The sequence below is a fragment of the Mytilus edulis genome, chromosome 12 (assembly GCF_963676685.1).
Source record: "Mytilus edulis chromosome 12, xbMytEdul2.2, whole genome shotgun sequence".
In the NCBI taxonomy this organism is placed as follows: Eukaryota; Metazoa; Mollusca; class Bivalvia; order Mytilida; family Mytilidae; genus Mytilus; species Mytilus edulis.
The window spans coordinates 77,087,511-77,107,393 of record NC_092355.1 but is presented as its reverse complement, the minus strand read 5'-3'; the positions used below and the strand labels follow the sequence as shown (position 1 = coordinate 77,107,393).

Sequence of the window (19,883 nt, the reverse complement as noted above, 5' to 3'; positions counted from 1 at the left end):
TTTGAGTACCAATGAAAAAACTCTAGTATCTTCTGAAAGTTGAGGCTATATTGCATCCTTGTCCATCTGTTAATTTGTGAAGAAAAAAATTCTATCACATATTTTTCAGGTACTTAGGAAAAGATTGACCTCATATATGGTCCCACCTAATTTCTGTTTGCTGATACTTTCAATTTTTCAATAAGTTGAATTAACCTAAACTTTTTGTTACACTTTCCTATAATTACATTAGCTGTATGTTTCATTATAATACGTTATTCTGATTGGCTACACTGCAATCTTGCGTTATTCCTTAATCAACTTCATTACACAAAAAAATTTACCATTCATGACACAAGGTCCCACAATAAAGTGCACAGGTAAATTAAATAAAAACTTGATAAAAATTGTGTTTTCATGATTCTAGCTAAAAAATGTAATTATAAGTATTGAATGCTTCTCTTTGTAACTTCATAGGGTTGTAAAAGCGTTGACCGTGCACACATTTTTAGAATCCAAATGTACTTTGGTCAATGCTTTTACAACCCAATGAAGTTACAAAAAGAAGCATTCAATTCTTAAATAAAAGCATTGCACAGAATGACTTTATATGTAGTGAGCAGCTTTGCAATGATAATTTTTTCCAATCTATCAGATACATATATATATACTTCTTGTTTTGTATTCTTTAATTACGAGTTGGTTAGCACAACAACCAGTAAAACTTTGGGCTTGTACTTGCTAGAAAACTGAAGTAAAGTTTGACAAGCCTCATTTTCTTCCTGTTATAGAAAGCTAGTACAAATGAATTTTATAATTTTCTATAATGAACGAATATTTTATTTTTATCTTTAAGTGATGTTAAGAAAGCCAGATTACTGCTGAAGTCTGTGAGAGAAACCAATCCTAAACATCCTCCAGCGTGGATAGCCTCGGCTAGATTAGAGGAAGTCACAGGGAAGTTACAGACAGCTAGGAACCTCATCATGAAAGGCTGTGAGGAATGTCCTAAGAGTGAAGATGTGTGGTTAGAGGCTGCTAGATTAATGGTAGGCAATGGTTGTATTTAAACTTTCCAACGGTAATAACCTAAAAAGAGGGCATGTTTGTGAGCACTTATTTAGCCTCCCTCTCCAGGGTTGGCAAAAACCCGGGTTTTATGAGTATTGCCCAGCCCAGTGGGAAATACTGGGAAAACCTGGGTTTTACTGGGTAATACTGGGCAATACTGGGTAATATAAGATACCGGACTGAATTTTAAAGAGGATTCAGTAATCAAACACAAATACAATACATTTAAAATATATATAAACCTATTTTTTATTATAAATAAGTTTACTTGTTTGAGTCTTATAATACATGCATGTACAAATGTATACATTTGAGAAAGAATTATTCTAACAACTCTGAGATTGTTTTTTCAACTAAATATAGCTAGTATAAAGTATTTAACAATTACATGTAAGAAAAATTATTTTGAAATAATGTATATGTACAAATGTACAAAACTCATTAATAAGTAATTATTCAGATTAGAACACAGATATGTTTACTGTAAATTCAGAAATTATTGCGAGGTTTTTATTATTGCGAATAATGCGACGGAGTTGTAAGCGCATTAATTAAAACTCGCATTTTGTAATATTTTAACTGAATTAAGCATGACTTTTCTCAAAATCGTAAAAATTAAAATCGCATACAAGTGTAAAATGACAAAATCGCAATAATAAATGCACGCAATAATTTCTGAATTTACAGTATATAACAATAATCAGGCTTTTCATTTCTATAAGAGTTAATGACAAGACCCTCTAGGGTGTTTGTTTAGCAATCATAATTGCATATATAGCAATTTAATTTACAATCCTCATAAACACTGCAATAAAATGTTTTGATTATTGAAACAAAGCATCAAAATTAACAAGGAATTGGGCAAATCTTGCATTTTGCCTACATAGAATTTAAGTGGAGAAGAGAATGAACTTGGAATTTTTAATCTGCTAGAAATGACTCTCAATGGTTATCTGTATAAAATGTATGTATTTAGCTATAATACAATGAAACTACAACAAGTCTTTACTATTTTGTGTTGAAATAAGCTTAAAAATTCATATTGCCCAGTATTACCCGTTTCTGGGAGTATTGCCCAGCCCGGGAAAACCCGGGTTTTCCCGCCCAGTAAAACCCGGGTGGGTAATACTTTGCCAACCCTGTCCCTCTCACCTTGGACAGAAGAATATATGAACAAAATGTAAAAACTAGTTGCAAATGGCTTAACTCAGTGAATTGAAATGAAGTACAAATAAACCAAATAACATAAAAACAATAGGGAAAATGTACTAATGAATAGTACTAACAGTTACTAAAAGAACATGGGGAAATAAATGGGCCAAAAATCTTTTAAGAAAAAGTAGATGTTAGAGAAATAAAAAAAAAATACCGTAAATATGGATGAATCATGATATTTTGATAGCCAGCTGACCAGGCTAAAGCAGTTATAGCACAAGCGGCCAGACAACTGCCCTCCTCTGTCAGAATATGGATCAAAGCTGCTGATTTAGAAACAGAACTGAAGGCAAAGAAAAGGGTCTTTAGGAAAGGTAAGATTACATCAGTGAAATTTTTTAGTGTGTAGAAAAGGGCATGGAGCTTGGCACCAATTTTGTTTTATGCCCCATTTATTATTATGTCCCATTTATGGGCATTATATTTTCTGGTCTGTGCGTCCGTTCATCTGTCCCACTTCAGGTTAAAGTTTTTGGTCCAGGTTAATTTTCACAGTCCACTGAACATAGACAATGCTGGTGCCGATGGGACATTCGTGTACTTGGGACACATTATTTTTAACTAATGAAGTAATTAAAGTCTTCAAAGGTTGGTCTAATGCTATCTATGAATTTGCGTATACAGTGAATTCATTATTATTTGTTGGATACCAATTTTCGTGGATTTGGTCAGTACAGGGGAACCACAAATTTTAACGTTTAATAAATTACTTATTTTCTAAATGAATATATGCAGACTCTGGCAAAAACCATGAATTCATTTATCCACGGAGATGCAAATTTCCTTAATCCTTAATGGCACCTACAAAAAAATAATGATTTCACAGTTGGTCCAGAAAGGTGGAATTTATTTTTGCATCAATCACATAGTAATTTGTGTATATGGAAGTTTTTAACAACCTTGACTGGCTATACAGAAAAAGTCATTTAAAAATCTATTCCAATCTTTATAGTAACCTTGGTCAGGTAGTGGAAACAGGTTAAAGAATTATAAAATGAAGATTTTATGATTTGTGAAATTTGACATAAAATATTTTAGCTTTGGAACACATTCCAAACTCTGTCAGACTGTGGAAACAAGCTGTGGAACTAGAAAATGAGGAGGATGCTAGAATCATGTTGAGTCGGGCTGTAGAATGTTGTCCAACAAGTGTAGAGGTAACACATTGATTCCTTCACCTACTGTAGTGGGGGTAGGGTAGGGGGCATTATGTTTTATGTTTAGTTTGTCCAATCAAATTAAAGTATTGTTTGAGGTCACATCAACCTGATGATCTTTTTGAGAATATTGAAATAAATTTTTTACACTTTTTATATGACCCCAAAAAAATTTTGGGATCGTATAATGGTATGATGTCGTCGTCTGCGTCGTCGTCGTCGTCCGAAGACACATTGGTTTCCGGATAATAACTTTAGTTTAAGTGAATAGATCTTCATGAATTTTTTTCAGAAGGTTAAATACCGCAAAAGGAAGGTTGGGATTGATTTTGGGGATGATGGTCACAACCGATTAGGAATTAGGGGCCCAAAAGGGGCGCAAAACAAGCATTTTTCTAGTTTCCGGATAATAACTTGTGTAGAAGTATTTCAATTGCTCTGAAATCATACTGCAATGTTTAAAACCACAAGTAGAAGGTTTGGATTAATGTTAGGGGTTATGGGGCCAAAGTTTAGTAATTAAGGGCCAAAAAGCGGTCAAAACAAGCATTTTTCTAGTTTCAAGACAATAACTTATGTGTAATTGTATGGATCTCTCTGAAATTGTACCACAATGTACCATATAACAAAGGGGAGGCTGGGATCAAGTTTTGGGTTAATTGACCAAAATATGTAGGAATAAGGGGCCAAAAAGGGCCAAAAAGAAGCATGTTTCTAGTTTCCAAACAGTCATGACAATAACTTGTGTTTCAGTGTATGGATCTCTCTGAAATTGTAGTACAAGGTTCAATACTGCAATGGAAAGCATGGGATTGAGTTTAAGGGTTATTGCTCCAAGGGGGTTTCAAAAAGTTGGGTGTGGGGGGAATTTTCTGTTTACCATTTTTTGAAGGGCTTCCTTTTTTTCAAAAATTTACAAATTTCGAATTTTGAAAAGTTTCAAGAGAAAATTTTCAATTGCACAGTATTGTGCAATAGATTTGTTAGATCTTTGACCACATTAATTTTGTGACAAAAACCTATATTTTGTCAAAAATTTGATCACAATCCAAATTCAGACAGAATCAAGCTTGAATATTGTGACCAAATTTGCCCCAACTGTTCAGGGTTCAACCACTGGGGTCGTATAAAGCTGCGCCCTGTGGAGCACCTGGTTTATTTAATGTGTTTAATGTGAACTTTTAAAATATATTCCAAATTTGGGATCTGTCTGACATTTTGCATTTCAGTAATAAAATTGAGAAAGGAAATGGTGAATATGTCAAAGCGACAACCACCCGACCATAGAGCAAACAACAGCCGAAGGCAACCAATGGGTCTTCAATGTAGCGAGAATTCCCGCACCCGTAGGTGTCCTTCAGCTGGCCCCTAAAATATGCATAATAGTACAGTGATAATGGACGTCATACTAAACTCCGAATTATACACAAGAAACTAAAATTTAAAATCATACAAGACTAACAAAGGCCAGAGGCTCCTGACTTGGGACAGGCGCAAAATTGCGGCGGGGTTAAACATGTTTATGAGATCTCAACCCTCCCCCTATATCTCTAGCCAATATAGAAAAGTAAAAGAATAACAATACGCACATTAAAATTCAGTTCAAGAGAAGTCCGAGTCTGATGTCAAAAGATGTAACAAAAGAAAATAAATAAAATGACAATAATACATAAATAACAACAGACTACTAGCAGTTAACTGACATGCCAGCTCCAGACCTCAATTAAACTGATTGAAAGATTATGTCTTCATCATATGAATATCAGGTACAATCCCTCCCGTTAGGGGTTTAGTATCATACTATCATAAAATATATGAGAAGAACATAACCCGTGTCATGCCAACAACTGTTTTTTTAGAAATAAATGTGTTTAGTTCCGATGCAAAGACCCTATCAGTGAATCAATGTTAAAGCCAAAATATGCAATCTTTAATGACCTGACAACAGTATCGTAACTATATCCCCTTTTAATAAGTCTATTTAAAGGTTTTGTTAGTTTCTGAGGAGAATACTGACATTTTTGTGCTTTATAAAGAATATTTCCATAAAATTTTGGATGTGAAATACCTGAACGTATAAGATGTCTGCATGTTGAGTTATATTTACGAATTATTTCCTTATACCGGTGATAAAATTTAGTAAATGTTTTGACCAGTTTGTGATATCGAAAACCCTGGTGTAATAATTTTTCAGTAATACATAAATTTCTCTCGCTAAAATCTAATACATTGTTACATACACGAGCGAATCGTACAAGTTGAGATATATAAACACCATAAGATGGTGACAAGGGAACGTCACCATCTAAAAATGGATAATTAACAATAGGAAATGAAAAATCATCTCTTTTATCATAAATTTTTGTATTAAGCTTCCCGTTTATGATATAGATATCAAGATCGAGTAAACATGGAAATGTATATATCTATGGGTGTGTTGTCCTATGGACACATATTCTTGTTTAACTTTGAAATTTTGGTTAACCTTGCCTGACCTCTAGTCTGACATGTGATACTCTTACCTATTTATAGTTGTGGTTAGCCTTAGCCAGACTTGAGACCTATGATAATGCCAGGAAGGTCCTAAACAAAGCCAGAGAGAATATCCCCACGGATCGTCAGATTTGGATAACAGCTGCTAAACTGGAGGAAGCTAATGGAAACAACCATATGGTAGACAAAATCGTAGACAGAGGTAAGATTGTAAAATTAGATTAGGTAGAGTCCATAACAATGAATGGGGGAGGGTAGGAAGGATTTTTAACGGTAGAATCCAATATAAGAAGTGTAGGATAAAATATTTTATTTTTGGACATGGGTCATTGCATATTTATGTTTGTATATCCATTGATGTATGCAAATTTACTAGAAAAAGGTAATGATTGGTGTATGGGGATTTAAAAGTTTAGTTTAAACATATTTCGTTTGCTTAGATATGCAAAAGGGATGAGACACAAGTTAATCAAACTTATAAAGTCTTTTCCCAACTTTTAAAGTCTTTCCTGACCTCCATGTTCACGTCAATGTAATTACACTTTTGGAAGATGTTTTTTTTTTTAGAAACATGCACTTCAATCTCAATATATTCCTAGTTAGGATCAATTATTATTTGTGGAATATTCTATTTTGTGATTTTCAATGTTTGAACCATTTTTATGCCCCACCTACGATAGTAGAGGGGCATTATGTTTTCCGGTCTGTGCGTCCGTCCGTTTGTTCATTCATCCGTCTGTCCCACTTCAGGTTGAAAGTTTTTGGTCAAGGTAGTTTTTGATGAAGTTGAAGTCCAATCAACTTGAAACTTAGTACACATGTTCCCTATGGTATGATCTTTCTAATTTTAATGCCAAATTAGATTTTTACTCAATTTCACTGTCCTTTGAACATGGAAAATGTGCAGTGGGACATCCATGTACATTGGACACATTCTTGTTTTTACCATGACCAAACCACTTAATCAAATATCCATGAAAGATACAATTTTTACTAAAACCACAAAAAAAATGAATCCACAAAGGTGGTAAAATTTATTTTATCTGGACTCCATGATACATTGTGATTATTTGCAGCTTTGAACTCCTTGAGAGCTAACATGGTAGAGGTGAACAGAGACTTGTGGATCAAAGACGCTGAAGACTGTGAGAAGAGTGGAAGTATAGTTACCTGTCAGGCTATCATGTAAGTGTAATATCAGTTACCTGTCAGGCTATCATGTAAGTGTAATATCTGGTTGAGAGGTAAATTCTTCGTTATTGTGGATACATTATTATTCGTTGGATACCAATTTTCATGGGTACAGGAAAACCATGAATTTATATGTTCAACAAATTACAAATTTTCTAAGAGATTGTATGCAGAGTTTGCCAAAACAATGAATTTGAATATTCAGGAATATGCAAATTTTCCTCAAAACACAAAAAATTGGTACCCACGAAAATAAATTAACCTGCCAGTTTCCAATGTTAATTGTATGTCCTTACCTGTCAAGTTCCTATGTAAGTTCTCAGTTACCTGTTAAGTTACCATGTAAGTATTGAGTTACCAGTCAGACTATCATGTTAGTTCGCAGTTACCTGTTAGGTTACCTTATAAGTTGTCTCAATAACCTGTCAAGTAACAATGTCTGTTTGTCAGTTACCTGACAGGTTACCATGCAAGTTCTTAATTACATATAATATAAAAAAAAAAAAAGATGTGGTATTATTGCCAATGAAACAACTCTCAACATGTATTATGTAAGTAGTCATTTACCTCTGACACTTTTTTGTTAGTTGTCAGTTACTTGTTAGACTTTTACACAAGCTGTCAAACACCTGTTGACCTATTGTCTTTTGAGTTGTTGATTTTCATGTCAAGTTAAGTTTTCACATTCCTGTCAAATTGATATGCAAGTTTGAAGTAACCTGCTAGCTTAGTATATATAAGTACTGTCTTTATAGAAGGTAGACATCCAGAATCGTCAAGTAATTGGTTTTGTTTGTTTATGATAATAAGAAGCTGTGGTATGATTGCCAATAAAACAACTCTCCACCATACACCAAAGGACATAACAATTTACAACTATAGGTCACCTTCAACAATGAACTTGTTTATTAGAAAATATATGTATTTATTTATTTACAGACGAGCTGTGATAAGTGTTGGTATAGAAGAAGAAGATAGAAAACATACTTGGTTAGAGGACGCTGAATCTGTAAGTCTGATTTAAAAATAGAAATCTGCTGAAAGGAAAAAAAAGTCTACAGCCTCCAATTTTTCAGTGAAGTGTTGCAGAGGTCTTAACATTATTGTTAACACTTTTTTCTTTCTGTTAAGGAAGCTCACTTGTCATCCTTTGGAATTTTGGTCAGATTTTTGGAATCCTCTGGTTTTATTCATTTGAATGCCTTAACAAATTTTGCCCGGTGACCCTCATTTTTATGTCCCCGTAACAAAGTTGTTGGTGCCATATAGTTATACCCTTGTCGGAAATTCTGTAATTCGTCATATCGCAACAAACCGTTATACAGAGTTTTTTCTAAACCCCTTCAGATATTGTGATGATTTTTAGTATGTGAGTTAACCATGATGAGTTACAGATCAAGTTTATGTTTAAGTTTCGTTCCGCTCCAATAATTTTTGCTAAAATTAAGGGCTTTGAACTTTTGAAATTTTTGAAAATCATAGTTATACAGACTTTTTTTCTTAACACTTTCAGATTTTGAGCTGATTTTTTATATGTGAGACTACCATCATGTTTGTGTCCACATGTGTTTATAGTGAAATTGCAGATTTTTCAACTTTTTGGGATGGGCCATTCGTGTCGCTTTGACACATCTTGTTCTTTTTATATTTTTTTTACATGTATTATGATATTAAAGCTATCTGTTAAAGTCTTATAAAATTTTAATTATTTTTTAATAGTTTTTGAGGACTTGCCCTTGTCAATGATAAAGCTATTAAAAGTCAAGGGAGAACATTTTCCCGCCAAAATTTCAATGGCTAAAATCTCAAAAAAACAAGTACGGTGACCTTATATTTTTTTTGCTCATTTGATTCCTTTATTAATCACCTATCAATATATGCTAGTGTTTCGAAAATTTAATTATTTTGAAAATGAGAAGCCAACTCCCTTAACAGTGTGCCACGCAATCAGCAGTGGAGTGTGCCACAGTTAAGTGGCTATGTTAAGAAGTCTTTTCTTTCTGTGGACAGTGTGTCGCACATTCAGCTGTGGTGTGGTGTGCCACAGTTATTTATACCTATGTTAATCCCACTTTTCTTCCTGTTTACAGTGTGCCACACATTCAGCAGTGGAGTGTGCCAGAGCTATTTATGCCTTTGCCTTGGCAGAGTTTCCCAGTAAGAAGAGTATCTGGTTGAGAGCAGCGTACTTTGAAAAGAGTCATGGATCCAGGTAAGATTTTATATTAGATGTTGTACATACTGTAAATTCAGAAATTGTACACTCATTATTATTCGTTGGATACTAATTTTTTCGCTGATTTTGTGGGTACAGGTAAATTCCAAGATAAGGTGTTCATCAAATGACAAAATTTCTTTAGGTTTGTATGCAGACTTTGAAAAAAACACTAAATTTTAATATCAATGAACATTTTTAAAAGTTTTTCTTAATATACAGAAATTGGTACCCATGAACATAAATGATAAACAGTTTTGCAATCTTAACATAAAATGAGGAGGTACAAATGTATATAATAATCTGAGTCTTATATTTTACAGGGAATCTTTAGAAGCATTGTTACAAAGAGCAGTTGCTCACTGTCCTAAAGCAGAGGTCTTATGGTTGATGGGAGCTAAATCTAAATGGATGGCAGTAAGTTAAATCTGATATTTTGGTGAAGAAATAATTCCTTCGTGTCATGCTCTATGCTCATTTTAACATTGATTTATAGGCATTATATTTGTCAATATTTTACACTGAGCATTAGGGTAGATACTTGAAGACCATTCAAACTGATGGGTCAGACAAACCTTCTTCTTCTTTCTATAAAATCCTCCTGTAGTTAGGAGCACATCAATTGCTTGATTATTCACAGTGGGCTTATATTACACGATCGAAAACCAACAACAATGTGGCAAATAAAACAAAACAAAAACAAAATGACAAGCAAAAGTCAACAAAGCCCCACATAGATAGTAAAGACTGTGCAACCAAACCCCACCATGGACGTTAGCTCATACCTCTCCAGGAATTGCGATGTAGTGTGAAAGTAACAAATTCTTCATTTTATTTTCTTTCGTTTATTACAGGGAGATGTTCCTGCTGCCAGAAGTATTTTAGCTTTGGCTTTCCAGGCCAATCCTAACAGTGAAGAGATCTGGTTAGCTGCTGTTAAGTTAGAGTCAGAAAATAATGAGTATGAAAGAGCTAGAAGACTTTTACAGAAAGCCAGAGCTAGTGCCCCAACAGCTAGGGTAAGTTGAAGAGCTCCATGTGAGCTTATGCCATCACTTGGCATCTGTCGTTGTCCATCGTTGTCTTAAAGTATTTATAGAATCTTCTTATCTGAAACTACTGTGCAAAATATCTTCAAACTTAAACTGTATGTTCCTTATGGTATCTAGTTTATGAATTGCATCTGAAATTTTGATCCACCAACAAACATGGCCGCCATGGCTAAAAATAGAACACAGGGTCAAATGCAGTTTTGGCTTATATCTCAAAAAACTAAAGAATTTAGAGCAAATCTGTCAATGGGTAAAATGTCATCTAGAATTTTATTATAGATAAAGATAAACTGTAAACAGCAAAAGTGTTCAGTAAAGTAAAATCTACAAGTTTATATGACAAACATTTTCAAATGACCCCTTGAGGAGTATTTGCACTTTAAAGAATTTTTTCACAATTTGTTCACCCAGTTTGTTTACTGAATGAGTTTTAGAGTACATCTTGTATAAAATTTGTAGTTTATTTCCTTGTACGTCCAAAACATAGCCACTATGGCTAAAATGGAATATCAGGTTTAAGTGCATTTTTTTGCTTTGGAAGAAAATATGAGATACAAAGAACATTTAAATGGAATTTTTAAGCCACTCATTAATATAAATTGAAAAGCAAAAATAATATTGATGAAATATTTGAGCAATAAATTACAGGTGAGTGAATCCAGCTCTTGAGAGCCTCTTGAAAACCTCTTGTTTTTTGTCTAGTTCAACAAAAAGTAGATCCCTTTGAAATTAAGTAGTCAACCATATAAATTTGTAGGCTCTAAACATAATGTATTCAAGGTTCGAAATTAGCAGTGTCCGCTCACCAATGGTCCCATAAACTTTGTGTGGGCTACTAAAATTTCTGCTTTTCTTATAGAGAACTATATATTATTGGCTACCAAAATATAATCCTAGGCTATCATGCCAAAATTTTTACTTCAATCCCTGGTATTAGGTATAAACATATACCAAGCTTTAAACTTGTCACAATGGGAGATAACTCTGAAAATACTGTTGACATGAACAGACAATTAATTCATGTTAATTTTTATGCAGGTTATGATGAAGTCTGTGAAATTAGAATGGTGTTTAGGAGAAATACAGAACTCTAAAACATTACTGGTAGAAGCTGTCAGACATTATTCAGACTTTCCAAAGGTAAATATCTTTTTTCATAATTTCTTAATCATTTTTCACAGAAAATCTATTATTTTTGTTAAGATAAAAGAAAATTATCAGGCTGTGGTATTATTTTCACTCATGCATAAATTCCTAAATAGTTGAAAGCAACTGAAATTGTAGATTTAAAAGTTTTGTTCTAAGATTGTTTATCTGGCATGAAGTTTCGATAACATTAACTGGAACTAAAGTACACATTTTCATTTTGATGTGAACTTTTTAAAATAGATGCCAAAGTAGGGTTAATGATTTACTGAAGGATGTTCGCTTGTCATGTTTTGGAATTTTTGTCAGATTTTCAGAATCCTCTGGTTTTATCCATCTGAATGCCTTAAATAATTTTGCCCATTGACCCCTGTTTCTCTTTTTATAAATCTTATACATGTATAATTATAAGAGCCATTTGTAAAAGTCTTATAAAATCTTATTTATTTTTTAATAGTTTTTTAGAACTTTAACTTGTCAATGATAAAGCTATGAAAAATCAAGAGAGAACATTTTCCCGCCAACATTTCAATGGATAATATCTTGAAAACAAGCACATTGACCTCTATATTTTTTTTGCTTTTTAGCTCACCTGGCCCGAAGGGCCAAGTGAGCTTTTCCCATCACTTTGCGTCCGGCGTCCGTCGTCCGTCGTCTGTCGTCCGGCGTCCGGCGTCGTTAACTTTTACAAAAATCTTCTCCTCTGAAACTACTGGGCCAAATTGAACCAAACTTGGCCACAATCATCAATGGGGTATCTAGTTTAAAAAATGTGTGGCGTGACCCGGTCAACCAACCAAGATGGCCGCCACGGCTAAAAATAGAACATAGGGGTAAAATGCAGTTTTTGGCTTATAACTCAAAAACCAAAGCATTTAGAGGAAATCTGACGTGGGGTAAATATGTTTATCAGGTCAAGATCTATCTGCCCTGAAATTTTCAGATGAATCGGTCAACCCGTTGTTGGGTTGCTGCCCCTGAATTGATCATTTTGAGGAAATTTTGCTGTTTTTGGTTATTATCTTGAATATTATTATAGATAGAGATAAATTGTAAACAGCAATAATGTTCGGCAAAGTTAGATTTACAAATAAGTCAACATGACCAAAATGGTCAGTTGACCCCTTTAGGAGTTATTGCCCTTTATAGTCAATTTTTAACCATTTTTCATAAATATAAGTAATCTTTTACAAAAATCTTCTCCTCTGAAACTACTGGGCCAAATTAATCCAAACTTGGCCACAACCATCTTTGGGGTATCTAGTTTTAAAAATGTGTGGCGTGACCCGGTCAACCAACCAAGATGGCCGCCACAGCTAAAAATAGAACATAGGGGTAAAATGCAGTTTTTGGCTTATAACTCAAAAACCAAAACATTTAGAGGAAATCTGACATGCAGTAAAAATGTTTATCAGGTCAAGATCTATCTGCCCTGAAATTTTCAGATGAATCGGTCAACTTGTTGTTGGGTTGCTGCCCCTGAATTGGTAATTTTGAGTAAATTTTGCTGTTTTTGGTTATTATCTTGAATATTATTAGCTCACCTGGCCCAAAGGGCCAAGTGAGCTTTTCTCAGCACTTGGCGTCCGGCGTCCGTCGTCCGTCGTCTGTCGTCCGTCGTCCGTCGTCGTCTGGCGTCGTTAACTTTTACAAAAATCTTCTCCTCTGAAACTACTGGGCCAAATTTAACCAAACTTGGCCACAATCATCATTGGGGTATCTAGTTTAAAAAATGTGTCCGGTGACCCGGTCAACCAACCAAGATGGCGGCCATGGCTAAAAATAGAACATAGGGGTAAAATGCAGTTTTTGGCTTATAACTCAAAAACCAAAGCATTTAGAGCAAATCTGACATGGGGTAAAATTGTTCATCAGGTCAAGATCTATCTGCCCTGAAATTTTCAGATGAATCGGACAACCCGTTGTTGGGTTGCTGCCCCTGAATTGGTAATTTTAAGGAAATTTTACTGTTTTTGGTTATTATCTTAAATATTATTATAGATAGAGATAAACTGTAAACAGCAATAATGTTCAGCAAAGTAAGATTTACAAATAAGTCAACCTGACCCAAATGGTCAGTTGACCCTTTAGGAGTTATTGCCCTTTATAGTCAATTTTTAACCATTTTTCGTAAATCTTAGTTATCTTTTAGAAAAATCTTCTCCTCTGAAACTACTGGGCCAAATTAAACCAAACTTGGCCACAATCATCATTGGGGTATCTAGTTTAAAAAATGTGTCCGGTGACCCGGCCAACTAACCAAGATGGCCACCACGGCTAAAAATAGAACATAGGGGTAAAATGCAGTTTTTGGCTTATAACTCAAAAACTAAAGCATTTAGAGCAAATCTGACATGGGGGTAAAATTGTTTATAGGGTCAAGATCTATCTGCCCTGAAATTTTCAGATGAATCGGACAACCAGATGTTGGGTTGCTGCCCCTGAATTGGTAATTTTAAGGAAATTTTGCTGTTCTTGGTTATTATCTTGAACATTATTATAGATAGAGATAAACTGTAAACAGCAATAATGTTAAGCAAAGTAAGATTAACAAATAAGTCCGAAATGGTCAGTTGACCCCTTTAGGAGTTATTGCCCTTTATAGTCAATTTTTAACCATTTTTCGTAAATCTTAGTAATCTTTTACAAAAATCTTCTCCTCTGAAACTACTGGGCCAAATTTAACCAAACTTAGCCATAATCATCATTGGGGTATCTAGTTTAAAAAATTTGTCCAGTGACTCGGCCAACCAACCAAGATGGCTGCCATGGCTAAAAATAGAACATCGGGGTAAAATACAGTTTTTGGCTTATAACTCGAAAACCAAAGCATTTAGAGCAAATTTAACGGGGGGTGAAATTGTTTATTAGGTGAAGATCTGTCTGCTCTAAAATTTTCAGATGAATCGGATAACCGATTGTTAGGTTGCTGCCCCTGAATTGGTAATTTTAAGGAAGTTTTGCCGTTTTTTTGTTATTATCTTGAATATTATTATAGTTAGAGATAAACTGTAAACAGCAATAATGTACAGCAAAGTAAGACCTAAAAATAAGTCAACTGACCAAAATGGTCAATTGACCCCCTAAGGAGTTATTGCCCTTTATAGTCAATTTTTAACAATTTTCATAAAATTTGTAAATTTTCACTAGCATTTTCACTGAAACTACTGGGCCAAGTTCATTACAGATAGAATTGTAAGCAGCAAGAATGTTTAGTAAAGTAAGATCTACAAACACATCACCATCACCAAAACACAATTTTGTCATATGTCCTTTGTTTAATATTCACATACACCAAGGTGAGCGACACAGGCTCTTTAGAGCCTCTAGTTTGCTTCCTTAATTAATTCCCTATCAATATATACTAGTGTTATGGAAAGTTATATATTTTGAAACTGAGAAGCAAACTTTCTTAACATGGAAAGGTGATAGCGTGAGCAAGGAATGGTGTTCTATAAATACATATTTGTGCTTTCTAATGTTTTAAAGACAGAATAATTAATAAAGTCTTATTTTTTCAGTTATGGATGATGAAAGGACAAATAGAAGAACAACAAGGAGAGAAAGAAGCTGCTAGAGATGCTTATAATCAGGGGGTGAGTACTGATCAAATAAGTTTGTTACATGTCCACCTTTTATTTGTATCAGTGACATTTTTACCTTTCATTTGAATTAAATACATTTTTACCCTTTGGTTGAATCTGAGACATTTTTACCGTTATAAATAGAATAAATCTGACTGGAGCAAAACTTTTCAGAATGTTGAGCTCTACAAATTGTCCATTAATGACCTTATTTGAACATTTGTTTTCGTTTCTGTCTATTGGCCCAAGACTCGATTAATTCCTCTATCAGTTCTTTATAACATTTTGTCGCAATTAAAAAAAATCCCTGTTTTTTTATCTATTTTTTTGTGTGTGTGTAATGAACTGTACAAGTACAAAAATATATCCAATTTTCAGAAAAATTGCATTTATACATCTTCCAAATTTGGTCAATACACATTCATACCCCTATAGGCAAGTCAAGAGATGTTCCGAAAAGTGTAAATATTACCTGTTTGCACCTGGCTTAATCACTCTTTCCATATCAAAATCAGTTAAAATAAAACATCCAAAAGTTTATTTCAGCTCTTTTATTTCATTTTTGTCCCAGAAAAATTAATGTGAACTATATTCCTGGACAACATAAAGCGGGATAATTAATTGTGGTCTTGGGCCTATAAGGGGCCAAAACCTGGACCAATTCCAATAAAACTCGGCATGATTTAAGCTTAGTGTATTATGAGACAGTTTACAAGTTTCAAAGCTATCTGATATATATTATAGAAAATGTGGCATTTTTAGCTCACCTGGCCCAAAGGGCCAAGTGAGCTTTTCTCATCACTTGGCGTCCGGCGTCCGGCGTCCGGCGTCCGTCGTCCGTCGTCGTCCGTTGTTAGCTTTTACAAAAATCTTCTCCTCTGAAACTACTGGGCCAATTTTTACCAAACTTGGCCACAATCATTATTAGGGTATCTAAATTAAAAATTGTGTCCGGTGACCCGGCCAACCAACCAAGATGGCCGCCATGGCTAAAAATAGAACATAGGGGTAAAATGCAGTTTTTGGCTTATAACTCAAAAACCAAAGCATTTAGAGCAAATCTGACATGGGGTAATATTGTTCATCAGGTCAAGATCTATCTGCCCTGAAATTTTCAGATGAATCGGACATTCCGTTGTTGGGTTACTGCCCCTGAAATGGTAATTTTAAGGAAATTTTGCTGTTTTTGGTTATTATCTTGAATATTATCATAGATAGAGGTAAGCTGTAAACAGCAAAAATGTTCAGTAAAGTAAGATCTACAAATAAGTCAACAGGACCAAAATGGTCTGTTGACCCCTTTAGGAGTTATTGCCCTTTATAGTCAATTTTTAACCATTTTTCGTAAATCTTGGTCATCTTTTACAAAAATCTTCTCCTCTGAAACTACTGCGCCAAATTAAACCAAACTTGACCACAATCATTATTGGGGTATCTAGTTAAAAAAATGTGTCCGGTGAACTGGCCAGCCAACCAAGATGGCCACCATGGCTAAAAATAGAACATAGGGGTAAAATGCAGTTTTTGGCTTATCACTCAAAAACCAAAGCATTTAGAGCAAATCTGTCATAGGTAAAATTGTTTATCAGGTCAAGATCTATCTGCCCTGAAATTTTGAGATGAATTGGACAACCCGTTGATAGGTTGCTGCCCCTGAATTGGTAATTTTAAGGACATTTTGCTGTTTTTGGTTATTATCTTGAATATTATTATAGATAGAGATAAACTGTAAACAGCAAAAATGTTCAGCAAAGTAAGATCTACAAATAAGGATTTCTTTAGGAGTTATTGCCCTTTATAGTAAATTTTTAACCATTTTGTAAATCTTAGTTATCTTTTACAAAAACCTTCTCCTCTGAAACTACTGGGTCAAATTAAACCAAACTTGGCCACAATCATCATTGGGGTAATAAGTTTAAAAATTGTGTCCTGTGACCTGGCCAACCAACCAAAATGGCGGCCATGGCTAAAAATAGAACATAGGGGTGAAATGTAGATTTTGGCTTATAACTCTGAAACCACAGCCTTTAGGGCAAATTTGACAGGGGTAAAATTGTTTATCAGGTCAAGATCTATCTGCCCTGAAATTTTCAGATGAATCTGACAACCTGTTGTTGGGTTGCTGCCCCTGAATTGGTAATTTTAAGGAAATTTTGCTGTTTTTGGTTATTATCTTGAATATTATTATAGATAGATTAAACTGTAAACATCAATAATGTTAAGCAAAGTAAGATTTACAAATAAGTCAACATGACAGAAATGGTCAATTGACCCCTAAGGAGTTATTGTCCTTTATAGTCAATTTTTAACAATTTTCATAAAATTTGTAAATTTTAACTAACATTTTCCACTGAAACTACTGGGCCAAGTTCATTATAGATAGAGATAATTGTAAGTAGCATTAATGTTCAGTAAAGTAAGATGTACAAACACATCACCATCACCAAAACACAATTTTGTCATGAATCTATCTGCTTCCTTTGTTTAATATTCACATAGACCAAGGTGAGCGACACAGGCTCTTTAGAGCCTCTAGTTTATATCTCCACTTTGGACATGTTGGATGCTGAAATGGGATGTTGAAATAGAACAATTGCAACTTTCAAATTTTGGCTTCAAAAATTAAAAAAAACCAACAATTTGCACTCTTTAATGTCTCAATGTATATGATATTATCTATCCAAAGTAATATATAGCATACTAAATTTACCAGACTTATAGAAAATTGACCAAAAGTAAATTTTATATGACCTTTGCCAAAAAATAGAGGTTTTCAAATGAAGCGTGGCCTTGTATGAAATCATTTAATGTAATATTTTCCACTTACAACAATTGTCTGAAGTTGTTAAGTTAAACTAAAACCTGTTACATATTATACATGTTCTTTTCATGTAAATATAAGTTTCAAATAGCATAACACATGAGCATGACATGGTCTTAAGCAATGTCAAGCTTAAAAAAAACAAGTTGTCAATTTAGGTCGTTCCCCATATTTCCATATTTTAACAATTGCATATAAATGATATGGGAGATGGAAATATGCTTCTTTTTGCTCAAATCCTTGCTGAGACATGATCAAATATGAAGCCTAGATGTAACAAGACTGTTGCTTTCAACTATATGTAGACAGTATGGTCTGATGCAAAGTTTATTCACTTTACTGTTTAAAACATGGATGAAATTTCAGCCTCAATATTTTAACCACCAGCCATCCAACAGAAGAAAGTAAAGGGAGACAGACAAGTTTAAACAACCAGTAATTAGTGCTTTTGATATAGATTCAGTGCAATCTGTTTAAATGAATACAACTTTTATGTGCATAGAACTTCACATTTCACTTGCTTCGTACGGACCGTTAGACTTAGACTATGAAAACAGTACATTTTGCACTCTTTTTATGCTTCCTTGTGTTCAGAGTTCACAAATAAGTAGAACAACTGAAATAAATACCACAAACACAAATAGATATCAGAAAAAACCTGCCATTCGATTGAATTTGTGAAATTTTTGCATACTGACTATTGAATCAGTGACATTTTCACCTTTTATTGGACTCCGTGACATTTTAAATCTTTTACATTTTCTCTTTTGGTTGAATCTCTGACATTTTCACCTTTTAGTTAAATCTGTGAATTTTTAACTTTTAGTTAAATCTGTGAATTTTTAACTTTTACCGTCCTATGCCACTGAATTCAGGAATTTTAATGTAAGATGTTCATTAAATATATTTTTAAAAGTACTGCATACCAATAGGAATGTACCGGTTACCATGACAGTTAATGAAAATCCTGCATGACTGCTATACTCTAGCTCTTTATGTGTCTCTATGTTCTATTTTCAACAAAGTTTACAACTAATATATATACATGTATAATAAATATTGAAAACCTAATTAACATGACAAGTTTGTAGTAATACTCTTATAAACATGACAAGTTTATACACTATGTAATAATACTCTTATTAACATGACATTTTATAACTAGTAGTCATAAGTGAAAGCTTCCACATTAATTTAAATTAGATAATTATAATTACTAGTATAATTTCATTATATTTCGCCTTCACATTATTTTTCACACCTACAGTATGAATCAAGGATAAAAGTCTGTCAAACTGATATTATATTGTATTAGTAATTTCACAAATAAAAGAATACGTCACAAATCCTTTATTATTGAATATCACTAATAAAAATAACAAGGCATATCTTGTCTTCACATCTATCAAATTTCTGTATTTGTTAAACTAAGAAATAAGAAGATGTGGTATGATTGTCAGTGAGACATCTCTCCACCAGAATCTTATAACATTGAAATTAACAACTATAGATCACTGGACCGACTTCAACAATCAGCAAAGCCCATACTGCATAGTCTGCTGTAAAGGTTACCAAAATGACAAATGTAAAACAGTTCAAACAAGAAAACTAATGGCCACCATTATTTTGTAAAGAGAATGATTAAAAAAAAAAAGAAGACCAAAGCCTGGTGTTAAATTTTTCATATTATATTGTTGAGGTGTGCTAAACTGAAAAGTTTGTCAACAGTTTTTTTTTATTTGATTTAAATCATAAGCTTTAAAAAGATTCTACGTATAATTGTTTACAGATGTCAAGAAATTTCAATGTTGTGTATTTTGGCATCTGCTTTGCCTTTAAACGTGTCACACCCAACCCATATTAACCCTTTGTTGTCAATATCTAATGAGTAAGGAAAGATAACTCCTTGTTCTTTCATGTTTTTACATGTAATTAGAGTTCCCTCTCCTGATAGAACAT

At 33.7% G+C, this 19,883-nt stretch overlaps 1 protein-coding gene across 1 annotated transcript in view; it reads left to right on the top strand.

Moving 5' to 3' along the window:
• Positions 1-19,883, top strand: part of LOC139497204 (pre-mRNA-processing factor 6-like) — a 40,125-nt gene that overhangs the window by 10,742 nt on the left and 9,500 nt on the right. Inside the window, exons 9-19 of the mRNA XM_071285313.1 lie at positions 836-1,028; positions 2,453-2,579; positions 3,304-3,422; positions 5,955-6,117; positions 6,992-7,100; positions 8,046-8,115; positions 9,197-9,318; positions 9,645-9,738; positions 10,176-10,340; positions 11,412-11,513; positions 15,041-15,115. Coding sequence (XP_071141414.1) covers positions 836-1,028; positions 2,453-2,579; positions 3,304-3,422; positions 5,955-6,117; positions 6,992-7,100; positions 8,046-8,115; positions 9,197-9,318; positions 9,645-9,738; positions 10,176-10,340; positions 11,412-11,513; positions 15,041-15,115 — 1,339 coding nt within the window. The remainder of the gene's footprint in view (positions 1-835; positions 1,029-2,452; positions 2,580-3,303; positions 3,423-5,954; positions 6,118-6,991; positions 7,101-8,045; positions 8,116-9,196; positions 9,319-9,644; positions 9,739-10,175; positions 10,341-11,411; positions 11,514-15,040; positions 15,116-19,883) is intronic.